This window comes from Lagopus muta, chromosome Z, assembly GCF_023343835.1.
Source record: "Lagopus muta isolate bLagMut1 chromosome Z, bLagMut1 primary, whole genome shotgun sequence".
In the NCBI taxonomy this organism is placed as follows: domain Eukaryota; kingdom Metazoa; phylum Chordata; class Aves; order Galliformes; family Phasianidae; genus Lagopus; species Lagopus muta.
In genome coordinates, this window is record NC_064472.1 from 37,570,198 (window position 1) to 37,588,289 (window position 18,092).

The 18,092-nt window shown below is 40.6% G+C and overlaps 1 protein-coding gene and 1 long non-coding RNA gene across 3 annotated transcripts; both read right to left on the reverse strand.

Moving 5' to 3' along the window:
* Window positions 1-142: 142 nt before the first annotated feature.
* On the reverse strand, window positions 143-5,828 carry LOC125686492 (uncharacterized). Of its 2 annotated transcripts, XR_007373810.1 has the most exons (4): window positions 3,714-5,828; window positions 2,605-2,673; window positions 1,317-1,439; window positions 143-845 (listed from the first exon to the last, which is right to left on the reverse strand). It is a non-coding gene; the product is annotated as an uncharacterized LOC125686492 (long non-coding RNA). The 2 variants fall into 2 exon arrangements; XR_007373809.1 differs by having other exon boundaries at window positions 143-1,439.
* Window positions 5,829-8,325: 2,497 nt separating this feature from the next.
* On the reverse strand, window positions 8,326-14,272 carry RFK (riboflavin kinase). The gene is made up of 4 exons (XM_048930520.1): window positions 13,688-14,272; window positions 12,319-12,470; window positions 11,150-11,252; window positions 8,326-10,592 (listed from the first exon to the last, which is right to left on the reverse strand). Exons 1-4 carry the CDS (start codon window positions 13,791-13,793, stop codon window positions 10,474-10,476), a joined length of 480 nt encoding a protein of 159 aa, XP_048786477.1. The 5' UTR covers window positions 13,794-14,272; the 3' UTR covers window positions 8,326-10,473.
* Window positions 14,273-18,092: the final 3,820 nt, after the last annotated feature.

Below are 18,092 nucleotides of genomic sequence, written 5' to 3' on the forward strand. Positions count from 1 at the left end.
CTCTGAAGTAGTTCTGAAAAAAAAAAAAAAGGGGAGGGGGGGGGAAGGAGAGTGAACAATCAGAATGAAAGGTCATATTGAATGAAAGACTGCCTTATTTTGCTCTCCTAACCTTGTTTGGATTAACATGCTTTGTCATCACTGTTAATGATGTATTTAACAATTGTAAGAATTTGCTATGCAAACCTGGAATCTCCTCATCACATTTCAAAGGCTTAATCCTAGCTGCACCTGAGCATTTAGAAATCACTTGACAAATGCAGTGAGTACCTTGTGTACGCAATCACTCTAACATTTCCATCATTTTAATGAAGTTTCTTGAATTTTACTGTACTCTCAATGGTTAAGTATTTTGAATAAGCCAAAGTGTGCGTATACCCACAAAGCCAATTCTCTGTCTTACTTCCTCTTCCACCCACCATAGTAAGATGTTCCAAAGAGAGCTAGTATATTTCAAAAACACAAGGCTGCTATAGAAACTCTTGCATCTGACTATCTGTTCTCTAGTTCTTTTTTTCTAATGTGCCTGAATTCTTCTGATCTTCAGTAAACTCCCACTTTTGTCAATGGTTTATGGGCTGATTCCTGGTTCCATGACTAGTGGGGTGGAGGATCTGTAGATCCGTGCCTCCAGAAAGGGGAAGCAGGAGACCCTGAATAATTAAAAACAGAGGCAATGATCTGAGGAGAAACAAACTAATTTTCTAAATATGGTATTGGAATGCAAAATAACACACTATAATACAATATAATTAGAATTGAAGTTAATAAATCAAATGTAATGAGAGAATGTTCAAAAGGTGGAAAGGCCTCATCATAGTTGGGTCGAGCAGCAGGCAGGAGAGCTGAAAAAGGGAAAAGAGCATGTCAGGTGAACTTCCAAGGCTTTGTATCTGTTCCCCCTGAGCAAAAATGATAACAGTACAGTAAATAGTCTTCTGGGCAATGTTTTTTTCTCTTCTGGAACAAGTATCCAGACATGGAGCAGTAACTCTTTAACTCCCAGTGCACTATATGATGTTATGATGTGGAATACCGATAATCAAAAACCATGAAACCATGACAGCTTTCTCGTTTTCTGAGTCTTTTTTCCTCACATCAATGCCCCTCAGTTTTCTCCTGCCCTCAGGCTTCACTCTGTATCTTCTTGCCATTCCTATTAATCCATGGAGTTTCTAAAGACCTTCATTCTTCTCAGATTACTTTTATTTTATCCACCTTTCTGCTAGGCAACTATTTCTGGTTACTAGTAGTAAAGCTCTTTGAAAAAGATTTTGTGAAAATTGCATCTTTTGTGCAGGTCTACCACCACTTACCTCTCATGTAATTCAGGTATATTTGTTCAAAGGAACGAGTAGATTATCAGGGTTCTTTAGCCTTCCTCTTTCCAGAGAACATAGAAAAATTTTAGTCTTCCATGACTTCACCCTGAAGTTTTGCTAGAAAAGAAGTGAAGGAAAGTGGATTAAAGGAGCCACTGTTCAGGTATCTTGAGACCCAAGGTTCCTTCATCTGTGGGCTGTTTCTGACAAAACTACGTTTTAGTTGAATCACAGAACAGCTTGGGTTGGAAGGGACCTCAAGGATCATCAAATTCCAACTCCTCTGCTGTGGGCAGAGTTGGCAATCAGTAGATCATGTACTAGATTAGATTGCCCAGGATACCATTCAACCTTGAACACTTTCAGGGACAGGGTCTCCACAAGAGAGGGTCTCTCTGGGCAGCCTGCTCCAGCATCTCACCACCCTCTCAGTGAAACGCTTCTCTGACATCTAATCTAAATCTCCTCTCCTTTAGGCTAACACCATTCCCCCTTGACCTTTCACTATCTACCCATGCAAAAAGTTGATTTCCTTCCTGTTTATAAGCTTCCTTTAAATATTGGAAGGCAGTAATGAGGTCTCCCGACAGTCTTCTCCAAGCTAAACAATCCCAACTCCCTCAACTTGTCCTCAAAGAAGAGATGTTCCAGCCCTCTGATCGTCTTCCTAGCCTCCTCCGGACCCTCTCCAAAAGGTTCACATCTTTCCTGTAGTGGGGGCCCCAGGCCTGGATGCAGTACTCCAGAAGGGGCCTCACAAGGACAGAGTAGATGGGGACAATCAACTCCCCTACCCTGCTGGCCACCCCTCTTGTGACGTAGCTCAGGATACTGTTGGCCTTCTTTGCCATCTACACACTGCTGGCTCATGTTAAGTTTTTCATCTACCAGGACCCATAAGTCCTTCTCAGCAGGGATACTTTCAAGGAGTTCTTCTCCCAGTGTGTATACATACCTGGGATTACCCCAACCCAAGTGCAAAACCTTGCATTTTGCTTTGTTGAGACTCCTTAAGTTCACAGGGGCCCATTGTTCGAGTTTATCAATGTACCTCTAGATAGCAGCCCTTTCTTTTGCCATATCAACTGCACCAGTCAGCTTGGTATCATCAGCAAACTTATGAGAATGCAGTTGATACCACTGTCTGTGTCAGTGATAATTAATGAGTACCAGTCCCAAGACAGACCCCTGGGGACACCTCTCATCACCAGCCTCTATCTGGACATAGAGCCATTGAGCACCACCCTCTAGCTGTGACCTTTAAACCACTTTCACAGCTTACCATGTATTCGCTTCTTGGTCTTGCATGAGGACTGCAGTAGTGGCTGAAGACGTAGATAGGAGTTTCAAACTAAAATAGGAAGGTAAACAAGTTTAAAACAGTTAATGTAGTAGTCTTTCAAATGGAAATTGAGGCATTTGATTTTCTCATGAAAAATAATGCATGCTTCAAGAGAAATCATAGAATCATAGAATCACCAAGGTTGGAAAATTCCCACAAGAGCACTCAGTCCAACCATCCTCCAAAAATACATATTTTTGCATTTAAAAATGTATTTACAATCAGATTTCCAAGTTTAAATTTTACCTATAGAAAAAATCTGATTATCCTTAGGTCACCAGAAAATAAACTAGAACTAATGATAGAATTTTTCAATTTCCCTCAGCATCTTATGTGTACATGTGATTTCAAGCCTGAACTTCAAGTAATAAGACATACAGCCTGATGAAGAACAGGGGGATGGTTTACAAACAGCTCAAAAGCACTGTATCACTTAGTATTTTATACTATGTATAAGCAAGCTGGCCACAAACCTCGAAAGTTTTGCAGAAAAAGACACCCAGCATGTGGGTATCTGAGACAGAAAAAAATAAAGCAAAATAAATTCTCTGCCATACAAGATAACCAATACATGAAGTCAGTATCCTAAGCTATGTAATTAGTTGTACTGTCACTACCATTGTCAGCAATGTTTATAAAACTCTTCTCAATTAAAAAAATCCTAGGAGGTCACATATATCCAAATAATACCCTGGAACAGTAGATAATGTAACTCTTCTAGCTATCGTACTAGGAAATACAACTTTTTGTTTATTTTATGTCTTTCTTATTTCAGAAAAACACAAGCAAATTAGGAAAAAAGTATATAGTCCTATATAGACCATATTAATTACAAAATAATTCTGGTACGATTTGGTATTCAATACCTCATATCAGTTCCAGGAAAAAAAAAAAAAAGAAAAAAAAACAAACAAAAGAAACCAAATAAACAAACAAAAAAAAAAAAACAGTAGAACAACTGGATACTTTGATACTTTGCCCCAGTGATGAGCCATTAAAAAACCTGAGCGTTATGTACTTGAGGATTTAACATTTATGTCTACACTTACAGTCAGTAGTCAGTGCTAGTAGAACAGCTTCATCCATGACAAATTCTGAGGTACACTGAAGAGTCCACTGCATCTAATACAAAAAAGAAGTCTTTATGGCATATCCACATCACCACAGTCTATTACGTTCTTTTATGGTGGGAATTCAGGGATATCACATAAAGGTTACATGAAGATCAACATATAAACAACATGAAAGAGTGAGAGAAAGTTTCCCCTATGAGACCAGGGACAGATTAATGTGTTTCAAGATACAGGTTTGATTTGTTTGCAGTTGTAGCAGATGGACTTTTGACCTGACCTAGATGAATGTTTAAACAAGTGAACAAGAATGAAAGAAGAGGATGCAACTCTTTCCATCTGACTTCTAAGAGAACAAAGTAGTTTTAGATTTTGAAAAAGAATACAGATCCAGTTGGAGGTCATGACATTCTGAGGGCATATCTCCTATAAGTCCTAGATAAAAAACTGCACATGCGCCAACAAACAAACAAGCAAATAAACAGATGGGTTACTTTTGAAACAGTTTAATTTTAACTAGTTTAAACAACCTCTGAACATTTTTCCTTCCAGAATCTTTTAGGCAATCACCCTTACAAAGATTTGCAGAGGACTATGATACCTAATTGTGCTAAGCATGCTAGACCAAATCAATGTCAGAACCCTCCTTAAATAAAAATGTATTTAATAGCAGTATTGGCAATAATCTTTCTACTATACACCAAAGCAGTCATTCTCACAGATAAGAAGTCAAATAAACTATTTCCAAGAATTCTTGATGGTCTACAGCAGAATAAGTATTCAAAAGGCTTTCTGCTATATAGTGCTCAGGAAATAGCCATCTAAAAGAATAACCAAAGTTATCAAAATCTGGTATTGTAGACATAAAAGTAGATCTTGTCTTTCAGTGCTAAGTTCACCTACAGAAGTTTTGTGATTATACATAATTTACCACTTCCCTGGGCAGCCCGTTTCAGTGCCTGATCACTCTTTCTGAGAAATATATTTTCCTAAGACCCAACATGAACTTACTCTGACATAACTTAAGGCTGTTACCTCTCATCTGTCACTAGCTACCTTTCAGGTAGTTGTAGAGACCCACCTCTTTTCCAAATTAAATAACCCCAGTTCCCTCAGCTGCTCATCATAAGACTTGTGCTCCAACCCTTCACCAGTTTTATTGCCCTTCTTTGGACACTCTTCAAGGCCTCTAAGTCTTTCTCGTATTGAGGAGCACAAAACTGAACTCAATGTGCAGCCTCACCAGAGCTGATTAAAGGGGAACGATCACTTCCCTGGTCCTGCTGGCTGAGTCATTTCTGATGTCTGATGATGTCTGGATGACCTTTTTGGCCAGATGGACAGATTTCTAGCTCATCTTCAGCTGAGCATTGACCAACACCCTTAAGTCCTTTTACTCTGTGCAACTTTCTGCCCCAAACCTATAGCAATGCTTAGGGTCCCTAACAAAAGTCACAGGTCCTGTTGAACCTCATATGGTCAGCTTCAGCCCATCATTTCAGCCTGTCCAGATCCCTCTGTAGAGCCTTTCTACCCTCAGGCAGATCAATAGTTCCCCCACATTGATGCCTTCTGCAAACTCACCCCTCGTCCAGAGCATCAATAAAAATACTTAACAGGGCTGGAAGATATTGAACATGCTGCATTTTAATATGCTACCAAGCATGAGTTCTTCAGGTCGTCAGAACTTAAACAGATTAAGGTCAGTTATCCAAACAAGACCATTAGCATTCAAAACAATTCTTACACTGTCTTTCTCGCACTGATTAATCTACCACAAGAGTAATAGACTCTGGGAGGTGGCAGTCAATCAAAAAGCGCATTGCATGAAAAAACACAAGCTTAATTTTCAAAAAGTACTTGAAACTACAGTAATACTTGTACTGCTTGAACTCTAACAACTTGAACGATCTTCATGCTTGACTTGGCATTCATATGTGCCTTAATTATAAAAAAAACACTGCAGCATCTGAAACATAGATGTTATGCTACAACATTTCTAAGCAAGATGAAGAGTTTTGCCACCTCAAACTGAAAGTAGCAGCACAACTGAAGAATTCTGCAGTACCTTTCAGTATATGAATTGCCTGAATCGCCCCCAGCAATTCAGGTGGAGACAGTCAGAGAGCTTCTCCTCCATGGGACTGGATGGGCTGCACCCTCAGGTGCTGAGGGAGCTGGCAGGAGTGATTGCTGAACCCCTCTCAGCCATCTATCAGCGTTCCTGGTTAACTGGTGAGGTCCCAGAGGATTGGAGGCTTGCTGATGTGACTCCCATCTTCAAGAAGGGCCATAAGGAGGATCCAGGGAACTACAGGCCTGTCAGCCTGACCTCAGTACCGGGGAAGGTTATGGAGCAAATCATCTTGGATGAGATTGCACAGCATGTACGCAGTGTCCAGGGGATCAGGCCCAGCCAGCACGGGTTTGTGAAAGGCAGATCGTGCTTGACCAATCTCATCTCCTTCTATGACTGGGTGACCAGTCTGCCAGATGAGAGAAGGGCTGTTGATGTAGTCTTCCTAGACTTCAGCAAAGCCTTTGACACGGTCCCTCACAGGCTTCTTCTGGGGAAACTGGCTGCCTGTGGTCTGAACAGGTCTACCCTTCTTTTGGTAAGGAACTGGCTAGAGGGCCGTGCCCAGTGGGTCGTGGTGAATGGAGTGAAGTCCAGCTGGCGACCCGTTTCAAGTGGTGTCCCCCAGGGGTCGGTACTAAGGCCCATCTTGTTTAATATCTTTACTGATGACCTAGATGAGGGCATTGAGTGCACCCTCAGTAAGTTTGCAGATGACACCAAGCTGGGAGGTAGTGTTGATCTGCCTGACGGTAGGGCGGCCCTTCGGAGGGATTAAGACAGACCGCTGGGCTGAGGTGAATGGGATGAGGTTCAACAAGGCCAAGTGCTGGGTCCTGCACTTTGGGCACAACAACCCCATGCAGCGTTACAGGCTGGGGGATGAGTGGCTGGATGAGTGTGAAGAAGAGAAGGACCTGGGGGTGTTGGTTGATGCTCGGCTGAACATGAGCCAACAGTGTGCCCAGGTGGCCAAGAGGGCCAACAGCATCCTGGCCTGCATTAGAAATAGTATGGCCAGCAGGAGCAGGGAGGTGATCATCCCCCTGTACTCAGCACTGGTGAGGCTGCACCTCGAGTACTGTGTTCAGTTTTGGGCTCCTCACTACAGGAAAGATGTTGAGGTCCTTGAGTGTGTCCAGAGAAGGGCAACGAAACTGGTGAGGGGTCTGGAGCACAGGTCCTATGAGGAGCGGCTGAGGGAGCTGGGATTGTTTAGTTTGGAGAAGAGGAGGCTCAGGGGAGACCTCACTGCACTCTACAACTTCCTGAAGGGAGGTTGTGGTGAAGAGGGATTTGGCCTCTTCTCCCAGGCAACGAGCAGGACACAGGGTAATGGCCGCAAGTTGTGTCAGAGGACGTTTAGATTGGACATAAGGAAGAACTTTTTCTCTCAGGGAGCGGTCAGGCACTGGAATGGCTGCCCAGGGAGGTGGTGGAGTTGCCATCCCTGGCAGTGTTCAAGAGGCGTCTGGATGACGTGCTGCATGATGTGGTTTAGTGCTTGTGGTGGCAATGGTGATGGGAGGACGGTTGGACTGGATGATCTTGTAGGTCGTTTCCAACCTTGTGATTCTATGATTCTGTGCTAAAGAATATGCAGATTATACACACAGTAAAACTCAATCAGAAAATCTGCAAGCAGCATTACAATTTTTTTAATTACATTCTCTTATTAATAGTACAGTACCACAACTAATTCAAGTTATCTGCACATAATACAAAAATAGAACACATCATAAAATTTATACTGTAATAGGGATCATGTATTGAACTTAGAAAGTTATATAAAATATCTGATTTTAAATAATGCACAAATAGGTACACTCAACCAAGTGAATGCAATTACATTTCCTCTAATGTGAAGACAAACACAAAGAGTCTATTGTTTTACTGTTAATATTCTTCACACTTTAGGTTAAAGCTCTGAGCAAAGTAAGTTTTTCAAACTTCCCCTTTGCAACTGCTTTCTATCATCAAGCTGTTCCAAAAACAGTGATGAGCAGATTTTTGTACAGTAACATTCACTAGCAGTTACAGAGTAGCATTACTGAGACAACCAGCTTAAGGCACCATGGTTTTCACAAGTGACACAGGAAGTTCATGGCAAAAGAAAAAACCAAAACAAAACAATGAGCTTAGACATAATGCTACAATGAATAAAGATTTATTCTTCAAACACTTTTAAAACATACTTCATTGACAAGCATGGCTTCCGTCATTCCTCCAGAAGTATAAAATATGAAATAAGAACTTGGCATTGTTACAAACTCAAGAATGCAATCCATTGGAGGGAGGAAAAAAAAAAAAAAAAGAAGAAGAAAAAAAGTGAAAATATCCCCTCATCATCTCTCTATTTTAGAGAGGAAAAAAAGAGCTGCTACTACTTTCAAGATAATTCCCATATATTTCCAATATGCAATCCAGTAAAGTCTATTAAACTGTTGTTTTTTTTTGTTTGTTTGTTTTTGGTTTTTTTGTTTTTGTTTTTTTTTATTTCATGCAAATATTTATTTTTTTTTTACGTTTTCTTACTAAGAAGATTAAAGCATGCTGAAAATATCCATATAAGAGACAAGAAAAACTGTCAGTGTCTTTGGAGAGTTAAATCTGTAAACAACCCTAGCAATGCAGGCCAAAACATACTTTAGTGCAGTAAGTTGTTATTTAGAAATCACTCTTTCCTCCCCCAAGAACTGTACTTCCATTTTCTTGCCATCAACAGGAATGATGAGCAATTCCTATCAGTGAGTTCTGCTAAAGTTCTATGCAGCAATAAAGATTCCTTGCCTTGTTCAATGTCTTTTCCAAAAGTATCCCATGGTAATGGTGTGAAGTTTAAATAAAAGGAGTTGAACTAAACTCCTGGCATGCTGATACTGCCTCAAGAAATTCTCATGAAGCTTTTTTTTGTCCAAGCTCTCTAAACTGCTAGAGTGAAATAAAAAAATAAAATAGGAGGAAAGTAGGAGGAAAGTCAGAAAATTGTGTCACAGAGCAGGGGGAGTAGATTCATAAGCACAGGCTTCCAAGTATATAGTGTCCTCTACCACCTGTATTTATATTTTAACAGATTTTTCTCAAGATATAATGAATTTTGACAGTACATCCTTCACTTACCTGTGTAAACATTTCAGAGTAGAGAACGCCGCAGAAAAGGCAACTTTTATATTAAAAACTCAGTACTTACTAAAGGTACATTATTCTAAAAATTTCTGAAGACTTCCACTGATCTACAGTGAAAAGTCTGGAATACACTTCTACTTTGTGCAGATGAAGATACTTTTGTGCTTTACATTCTAAATTCAACATTTTACTGAGTCATTTCACTGTCAGTATAATAGTTAATCCAAAGTTTCTTCTTATCTAAGGCAGCAGCAGCTGAAATGCAAATTTGTTTTGGTTACCTTCTCTGCCTTAGAAACATTGCTAAGACTTGTTCATTATCCTTTCATCCTAAAACTTTGACAGACATTAGCTTTCTCCACATCATTAATTTCCAGAACTTTAGAGAAACATTTCATCAGAAGGAAGCTGTTTGCATTACACATTGTAGTATGTGCAGTCAACTAGGCAGAAGTATTCCTATTCCAGTAATTCAGTAACTAACAGAGACTTCCTTAATTTCAATCAAGGCTAATAAACAATTGCAATCAAAATTAAGAACTACAGTGAATTATTCTTGATACTGTTATCCAATCTTTGGCTTCCTGCATGACAAGTCAACTTCTGACTCATTTATTCTAAGCTGCTTGATGTGTCAGATGTGATGACATAAAACTGGGAAATCAGTTTAGAATGATATTCTGTCTGTGAAAAACTGAAAATCTTCATTTATGTTTTAACTGTCTACACTCGGAGCAAGCAGAGGTCAGAATTAACTTTGGTCATGTTCCACATGTGTTAAAATCTCTATAACAATTAGTACGATACAGATTTGTATCTGTAAGGACCTAAAATAGTTTTCTCCTCCTTCTGCACGACTTGTTTCATGACCAGTCAACACAAGAAAACTTAAATCACATTGTGTGGCTTCAGCGTTTAGTTCCAATCACAGACACACAAACAAGCAGTTATGGGTTAACCCTGGTGGGCAGATAAACATCCCTCACTCAGTCCTGCTCACTCCCAGTGGGAAAGGAAAGACGAAAGGAAAAGCAGGAAAACTCATGAGTCAAGATAATTTAACAAGCAAAGAAGCGTAATAAGAGAAAAATGTTTGTTACTCACCATCTTGCATGGGTAGACCACTGCCCAGCTGCTACCCAAGAGAAGATGGCTAACCTACCTGAACCACACTCTCCTTCCATTTTAGTGCAGAGCATGACACTGATAAAGAACATCTCTTTAGTTAGTTCATGTCATCTGCATGTCTGTGTCCCCTCCTGACCTCTTGCAAAGCCCAAATGGATGCACTTGAATCAGAGCAAGAAATAGAAAAGGCTTTGACGCTATGCAAACACTGTTAGGGTACAGATAAAACATTAGGATGCTCGGTCACAAATCTAAAACACAGCACCATACGAGCTGCTGTGAAGAGAATTAACTCAATTCCGCACAGATCAACCACACAAGGTCTATGTTGTATCAAACGATATATGATATGTAACTAGGCCAAGAATAGTTTATAACAAGGGGAAAAAAAAAAAAAAATTTTTTTGCTCAGTGGTTTTTCCCTTCCGGTAGATGAAAGAAGTTGTCCTTGAGTTTAAGGTGCTCTGGTAAATCTAGTTGTCTTTTTGCCTCTTCAATGTCCTCCTGAATTGCCGAAATGAGTGTCTCTGAAAAATAAAAAGCAGAATAGCAGTATTGAAAAGGTCATCTGAATTCTGAATACAGAATAAAGCAAGGCACACCACCACATCACAGAATGCGATTTCTATTACAAAGTTGAGAAGGCGACATTATCTTTGTTTTTAAAATGCTTTGGTTTTAATGTCAGAATTGCACTTTTCAGTGCTTACAGCATTACCCTTTGCTTGCTTCCGGGCACGTTAGCAAAAAAGTCTACAGAATCTTTGGGACAACTTCAGTTATAACAATACTATTTCTTTTTAAAAATGTAGCAAGATTAGACCAATGATTTTATGACACTCAGAACAGAATTACTGAAAACACAATTATTAGACTTAAGTAAGTACTGATATACTTGAAAAGATGAGGGGTTTTACCTTTTTAATTCAACTAATGGGTGCACTTATAAAAACATTTTACTGAAATGTTAAAGGTTAAAACATAACATAGCCAATTATGAAGACAGAAGGTATGACTCAGAACTTTCAACGTGAAAGAGTATGACAAACAAAAGATTAGTTTAACAGAAACCTGCAATACTGACCTAAAGAATTAAAGTTTTTTTCTGATCGAATATACCCAGTAATGACTATACTAAGAATTTCTCCATAGAAGTCTTCCTTGAACGTGTTGATAATGTGTGTTTCCTAGAAGAGAAATTAGTTGTCAGTTGTCATGGTGAATTTTGAGTTTAATTCCTTTCTTGCAAGGATGTTCAGTTAACATACTTAATTCAAATTCTCTCTTATGCATTATCAGAAAAACTAAGATACTTAGCCTAACATGTATGATACAAGATTGAGATGATAGAGCCTTTGATAACATCAGCAGTTGCACTTCGTAAGGCATTTAAGAGAAGTTCACTTATGAACATTCTGACTGTTAAAGTCAGGAAAAACACTTCACCCCTTATCTCAAACGTAAGATTTTTTGATGCATAAAATCCCAAATTTTATATGATCGTTACATTCCAAATAACTGTGATGAATTTGATTGCAATGATATTAAGAAAACCTTCTCAGCTAGTTCACAGAGGAACTAAATGTTAAGACTATCAAAGGAGTGAAGGCAGTTGTCTTCAAAGCAGAGATTCATCGTGAAACAAAATTGCTTCCAGGTATAAGCAATTAAAACCAAGTTCTGCAAGACTCAAGAAAAGCACAAAAACATGACACTAAGAAAAATAAAGATGCCAGTTTGGGATTTAAGCTCCATCCTGTTACTATTTACTTTTGAATCTTGAATCTGCATATTAAGTCACAGAACCACACACCATTTAAGAGTAAAATTAATGCAAAACCACTAGTAATTAAAATGTCCTCAAATTTCTTATTTTTAATCTGTATGAATAATGGAGGGCAAAAGGTTAGCATGTTCTACCTCATTCTAGGGCTCTCATAACTCATAAGCTTAATACAGGTTTTGAATTTAATGGTTACGTTTATCTACCTGTCAAAACAACAAACACAAACATGCTCCAGAAGAATTTAAGTGGTGGTGGAAGAAAAAAATTCTACTTAAACTTTATTTATATACAGCTGCACACTGTCCAGTTACAGTTTCAGATTACAAACACATGTACACTGAACACATTTCTAACAGCAGACAGAATTTCTAAATATCACTTATGGACCAAATTCTGCTTATCTTTTTCAAAGTCAATGTCCTGCTCATTTACTATAGTCAAAGTACCACACAAAGCAAAGTTCTTACCACTGATTTCTTAATATTCTTATAGAAAGGATTCCATCCTATGCTCAAAACCATTTTATGAACATCTCCATTTCCAACAGAGGCCCATCCATAGTATATACCAGTAGGGATATCGGATGGAAAGCTTTCGACTACTTGCTCAGAAAAGTTAGCTGCAAAAATTTTAAAAAGTGCACATTTGTGTAAGTCAATAACAATACAATTTTCAAATACTTACAAGGCAAGCTCTGCCTACATGCTCTTTGTGCATGTATAATGATGACAGCAATACAACATACTATTTGCAAAGTATAAACAAGAAAACAGCTTTGTAAAAAGTAGTCCTGTGATGATACCAGTCATCCTATCACCTATGCATACTATTTTAGAGTAACACACATCCTATTCTACAATGAAAAATAATAAACTAACCATTATGTCCGCATTTCACTATTAGAAGCATCACTGCTTCAATATGATCAAAGAACAGAAAAATCAAATCTCTGAGTGGCAGCAGAATTATGCACCAAAGGGCTAGTAACACTTCCTGCAGCAGATAAAACATGTGAAAACATGGTGATTTCAGTCACCTGTCAGAGTTTTCATACTGCCTTTCAGGTTACCCACAACTGGGGATTTACGGGATTTTCTTTGAAAACTACGAATCTGAAATAAACTCCTGCCTGAGTGAAGGGAATGAGCCCCAAACCACTGCCCTCCTGAACTTTGCGCAGAGCTCTTCACACAGGGTTTCAGGCCAATGCTAAAGAACGTTCAGTTAGTGATCTGTTTTGGTTCACAAGCAGCCACTAACTTCCCTCACTCCAGAACACCACCCTCCAGAATTCCATTAACTCGCACTGATGCAAATAAAAGAAAAATAACGTGTTTCTATTAACTGATGCCGTTGCAAGCCTGATACTTCAGGCTTGCTCCTTCAGGTTCTCTTGTCTACTGCGATGGGCACCACACAGCTGCTTCAGCGCCTCTTTAGAAGAGAACAAAATGCGTTTCATTTACATCTTCACTGTTAATTAGATCGAGAAGGGAGCAGCCATGTGAAACATACGGCCCTCTTTAGGGTACACCCGTTTGCTCTGCTTTTCAACCCCTGAATCACCGTCTTTACGTTTCTCACAGCTATCTCCACGCTCCAGCTTGGCCCAACAGGTTTGCACCAAACTGCCACATCGCAGCTCCGCGCACACCGCATTGTAAGCACTGTTCAGCACCCCGCAAATCATCACGGCCATCGTAAGAAAAAAAAAAAAAAAAAAGCAAAAAAAAAAAGCTGTCAGACGGCGGCCGAAGCCGCTGCAGATAAGGAGCGCGATGCGCCTCACGCCGCGCACCAGCGCAGCCGCCCGCTGCCCGGCCCCGTCCCGCTCACCGGTGGGTACGCCCAGCTCTCTGGAGCCCCTGCCGAAGCCCTTCACCACCTCCCCACGGCAGAAGTACGGCAGGTGCCTCATGGCGGCCGCACACCGGCCCCGCATCGCCACCAGCGTCCACCTTCCAGCCGCTCGACGCCGACGGTTGCCTCAGGCCCTCGCCTCTTCCTCGTCCTGGGCACTACCACGCGGAGGGGAGAGCAGGAGCAGTGCCCCCTTTTTCGAGGCGAAGGACGCTCTGCCAGGCGCCGGCCTCCCCCACGGATGGGCTCGCCCACAGCCGGGCGCTGGCTCTCCCGTCAGAGCCGGAGCGCGGCCGCTGCCGGTGGCTGGTTGCGTTTTGTCTGTGACACTCGTTACTTCAGTGTCAGGAGCTCTGGCTGACTTACAAACTCTCACTGTTGTAATCGCAGCTGTTCAACGCCGAGGGGTGGTAGTGCATATAAGAAGAAAAGCGCTGCTGCCACATCCGTTCGTTCCTTGATAGCAGAAGCATCTTGGATATTGAGCACAGTATTGAGAGGAAACGAGGGAGCAGCAAGGAGCGCTGCTGGGGGGTCAGGCGTGATATGAGGAACGCATTGTGAACGAGAGGGCGGTGTGGGCACAGAACAGACTGCCCAGGGCAGCGGGCACAGCCCTGAGCTGCCGGAGGTCAGGGGCGTTGGGACAGACATAAGTCTTGAATTTCGGGTGGTGCTGTGTGCACCAGCCAGGAGTTGTACTTCACGCTTGTTTTTTTTGTTTGTCTGTTCTTGGTTTTTTGTTTGTTTGTGGTGTTTTTTTTCTTTCTTTCTTTTTTTTTTTTTTTTTTTTCCTTAATGACGACTGCTTTTCAGAACAATTTTTGCTGTTCTTGTGATATCCACAAGATGGCATGCAGTCTCTTTCCGTATCTGTAGGTTTGAACATAACATTTACGATTTTCTCTCAGCAACAAAAAAAAACCCTTGCAAAATAGCAAGTCCACAAAGTATTTAAGAACTACTTGGTTAGTATTTTTGCAGAAGCCTGATGACTCCTATTTATCAAATGCATTCTGTGAACAGTGATACTGCTGTTCACTTTTCTCTAGTGGTGAACTGCTGTGATCCAGCTAAAATCCAAGGCATCCCTGACACTATGTGTGTTTATTTTGCTGTTGATTGCATTTAGTTCAAGTTTTTGAGGGGGCAATCTTGTGTAACTAGTATTTAGTTACCTGTATTGAAATTTAGTAGAGTTAGTGGAGGTTTTCCACACACACACACCAAAAAGAGAAAAGAAAAAAAAAAAAAAAAAGTGAAACAATTTTAGTGGTGATCATGTCTGCTAGCACTGCCAGAAGACAAGTTCAGTAGCTCATTCCTGCCTGGGATCTGAAAGGCACTATTCCAGTCAGTTAGAAAGGAACTTCCTTGCTTTTGCTGGATTATCTTTAACAATCGTTGTTTGTGGAAAGTTCTTCTAGTTTTTCTAGTGTATATATATACAAACATAGAAAATGGAATAAAGAGAATCGTGTTAAGTCATCTGTATAGGGCTGTGTCAGGTTACCTGATCAAATAGAAGCTTTGTGAACTCAGTGTACCAAGCAGTATTTCATGCAATGCAGAATGTGCTCTGTTCATCATTTCATAATAGATCACATGACTTGTACCACATCACAACCTTGTGCCAGAGCCTCTGCTTCCTGCTGCAATACTGCAAAAGGGTATTTTCCTAGATATGGCTTAAGGTGAAAGCAGGAATATCCTGTTTCTTCTATGTAAAGCTGGGGAAAACAGCAGTATAATACTGCTGGATACTGTGATATTCCAGGACCATTCTGGCCAAGCTGGAAATTCTGGTTACACTGGGCTCTGTTGAAATATCCAAGAGGTGACTCAGAGAAAAGAGAGTACTGTAGTAAAACTAGTAGCATTTTAACCAGCTCCTTGGAAGTTTCCATTCCCAGCATGACAAAACTCTCATTGATTCAGGAGTTCAGTCCAAGGACACTGGCATGCCTTACTTTTAGTGGGCTGAAACCAGATGGTGAAATTGGAGTACAAAGTTATATACAAAGCACTCTTGCAAGAGTGTCTAATAAACACACCTGCTTCAAAATTATTTTTCTGAGTTTTTGTCTGGAATAGCAAAACATGGGAGGTTTTATTGTTTTTGTTTATTTGTTCTGTTGTAGTATGAAGTTTTTTATTCTGTTTGAATAGACCACGTTCTTCTAGAGAGAAAAGATGCAGATGTACGTGGTGGCTGGTATTACGTGACACTGAAGGAGCAAGTACAGTCAATGTCAGCAAAATAAGGCATAGTTGATATTATCTACTGTGCACTTTCTGGCAATTGCAAAAAATTCCAGCAGCTACAACTTATGTATTACTAGCAGTGTGTGAGTGGCAAAGCTTGTTTGATTCATTACTGGTGCAGTCCAGAAGTAGCAGACATGTAGGTCCTGATGCTTTTTGTATCTAGCTTACAAGTCTGTCGTGTTCAAAATTTGCTCCCAGCTTTTTCATTCTTAGCTCTCTCCACTGAGCCCTCAGTTGGCATCAAAAATGCACAGTGCTACTTTCAGTGGCTTACCTGCTTTCCCTGGTCTCTACACAGCACTGCCTTGTGCCATATGAGCATTTTTCATGGTTAGCACTTAAAATTGTGTACATTTTAAAGCTACTGAAGAACGTAAGTTTTATTCACAGCCTTTACATGAATTACACAGACCTATTTGTCTGTCTTCCAAGAGCAGTTTAATATGTGTCTCAATTTAAGCAACTATGATCTAATTAGCCCTGCATCACAGTGAATGCCATTTGCACATCACTTTTTTTTTCAGCTACCACTGATCCAGATCAACATGTTTGTAGCTAGTTTGCACACATGTATGAAAACAATTTAAATCTTTTATTTAGATTTCTAAATAATTCAGACATAATTCAGACTGAGTAACATTTTGTTGCAGTCTTCAGAGGGAATCCTACACACAGAGGCTTTAGTAGCAGAAGTATAGACATACAAAGCAAGGTATCTTACATAACTTGCAGTTCTAAATAGAAGTAAGATTATTATATTTTTGAGGGTCTGCATTCCAAATTACTTTGTATTTCTCAGCAAACAACACAGTGCTACCACAGTCAAATGTAGAAAAACAAGATTATTCACATGTTTGTGAAATCATTTGAGACCTGTGTTGTCAGGAGCTGTGCAGTACTTTGTGGATGAATAGATATGAGGCAACTTGGAGGTTAGTTATTTCTGATCAGTATTCCTGTGAAAATGGAATGTAAGAAGGAATAACATGTTACAGGAAGAAGTTAGCTGTGTTAAGAAAATGGTAAACAAATACAGCTGCGTAAGCTGTGGTTTTTCCAGTTCACTGAGTGTAATAAAACCAACCAAACAACAACAACAAAACCATCAAGAAAACAGAATAAAATAAAACAGAAATAACTTCACAGAATGACGTAATCATAGAATATCCTGAGTTGGAAGGGACCCACAAAAATCACCCATCCAGTCTAAGTCATGGCTTCACACAGTACCACCCCAAACCCATACCTTATGTCTGAGAACATTGTCTGAACACTCCTTGAACCCTGTCACGCCATGCCTGCTGCCCTGGGCAGGCTGTTCCATGCACGCTGTGGTGCACAACCTGTCCCAATCCCCATCTGCCCTCCCCTCACACAGCTCCATGCCGCTGTCACACAGAGCAGAGCTCAGCGCTGCCCCTCCGCTCCCTGTGAGGAGCTGCAGCCGCCATCAGGCCTCTCCTCAGCCTGCCCTGCTGTGGGCTGAACGCACCCAGGGACCTCAGCTGCTTCTCTTGCATCCTGCCCTCTACACTCTTCTCTGTAGCCCTCCTTTGGGTGCTTTCTAATGTTTATATTGCTTTCTTCTGTTGTGGCACAGTGCTGGAGGTGAAGCCACACAGTGCAGCACAGAACAGGCAATCCCTATCATTGACTGGCTAGCAGCCTGATGTACCTTTGGCCTTTTTGGCCATGAGGAAACTCTGCTGACTCACATTTAACTTGTCTTTAGCTTGGCATCAACCCTTTCCACGTGACTACTCTCCAGGCTTTTATCCCACAGTCTGTACGACTGTCCCTCCGGGGCTGATCCTTCCCAGGCGCTGAATCTGATGCTTGGTCATGTTAAATTTGTACGGTTGGTGATTGCTCAACCTTTAGTTTGTCAAAATCTCTCTGCAAAGCTTCACTGCTCTGGAGGGAATCAACAGGTCCCCCCTAATTTATTGTCATTCACAAGCTCATTTATTATGCATTCCAGTTCTGCATCAGGATCATTTACAACTGTGAAGAAAACTGATCCTAAAGTGGAGCTCTACCTCAAATTTTGGTGAAGCTGGATCATTTGGGAGTCTGATGAGTTAGAACAACAACAACAAAAAGAAGAGGAAAG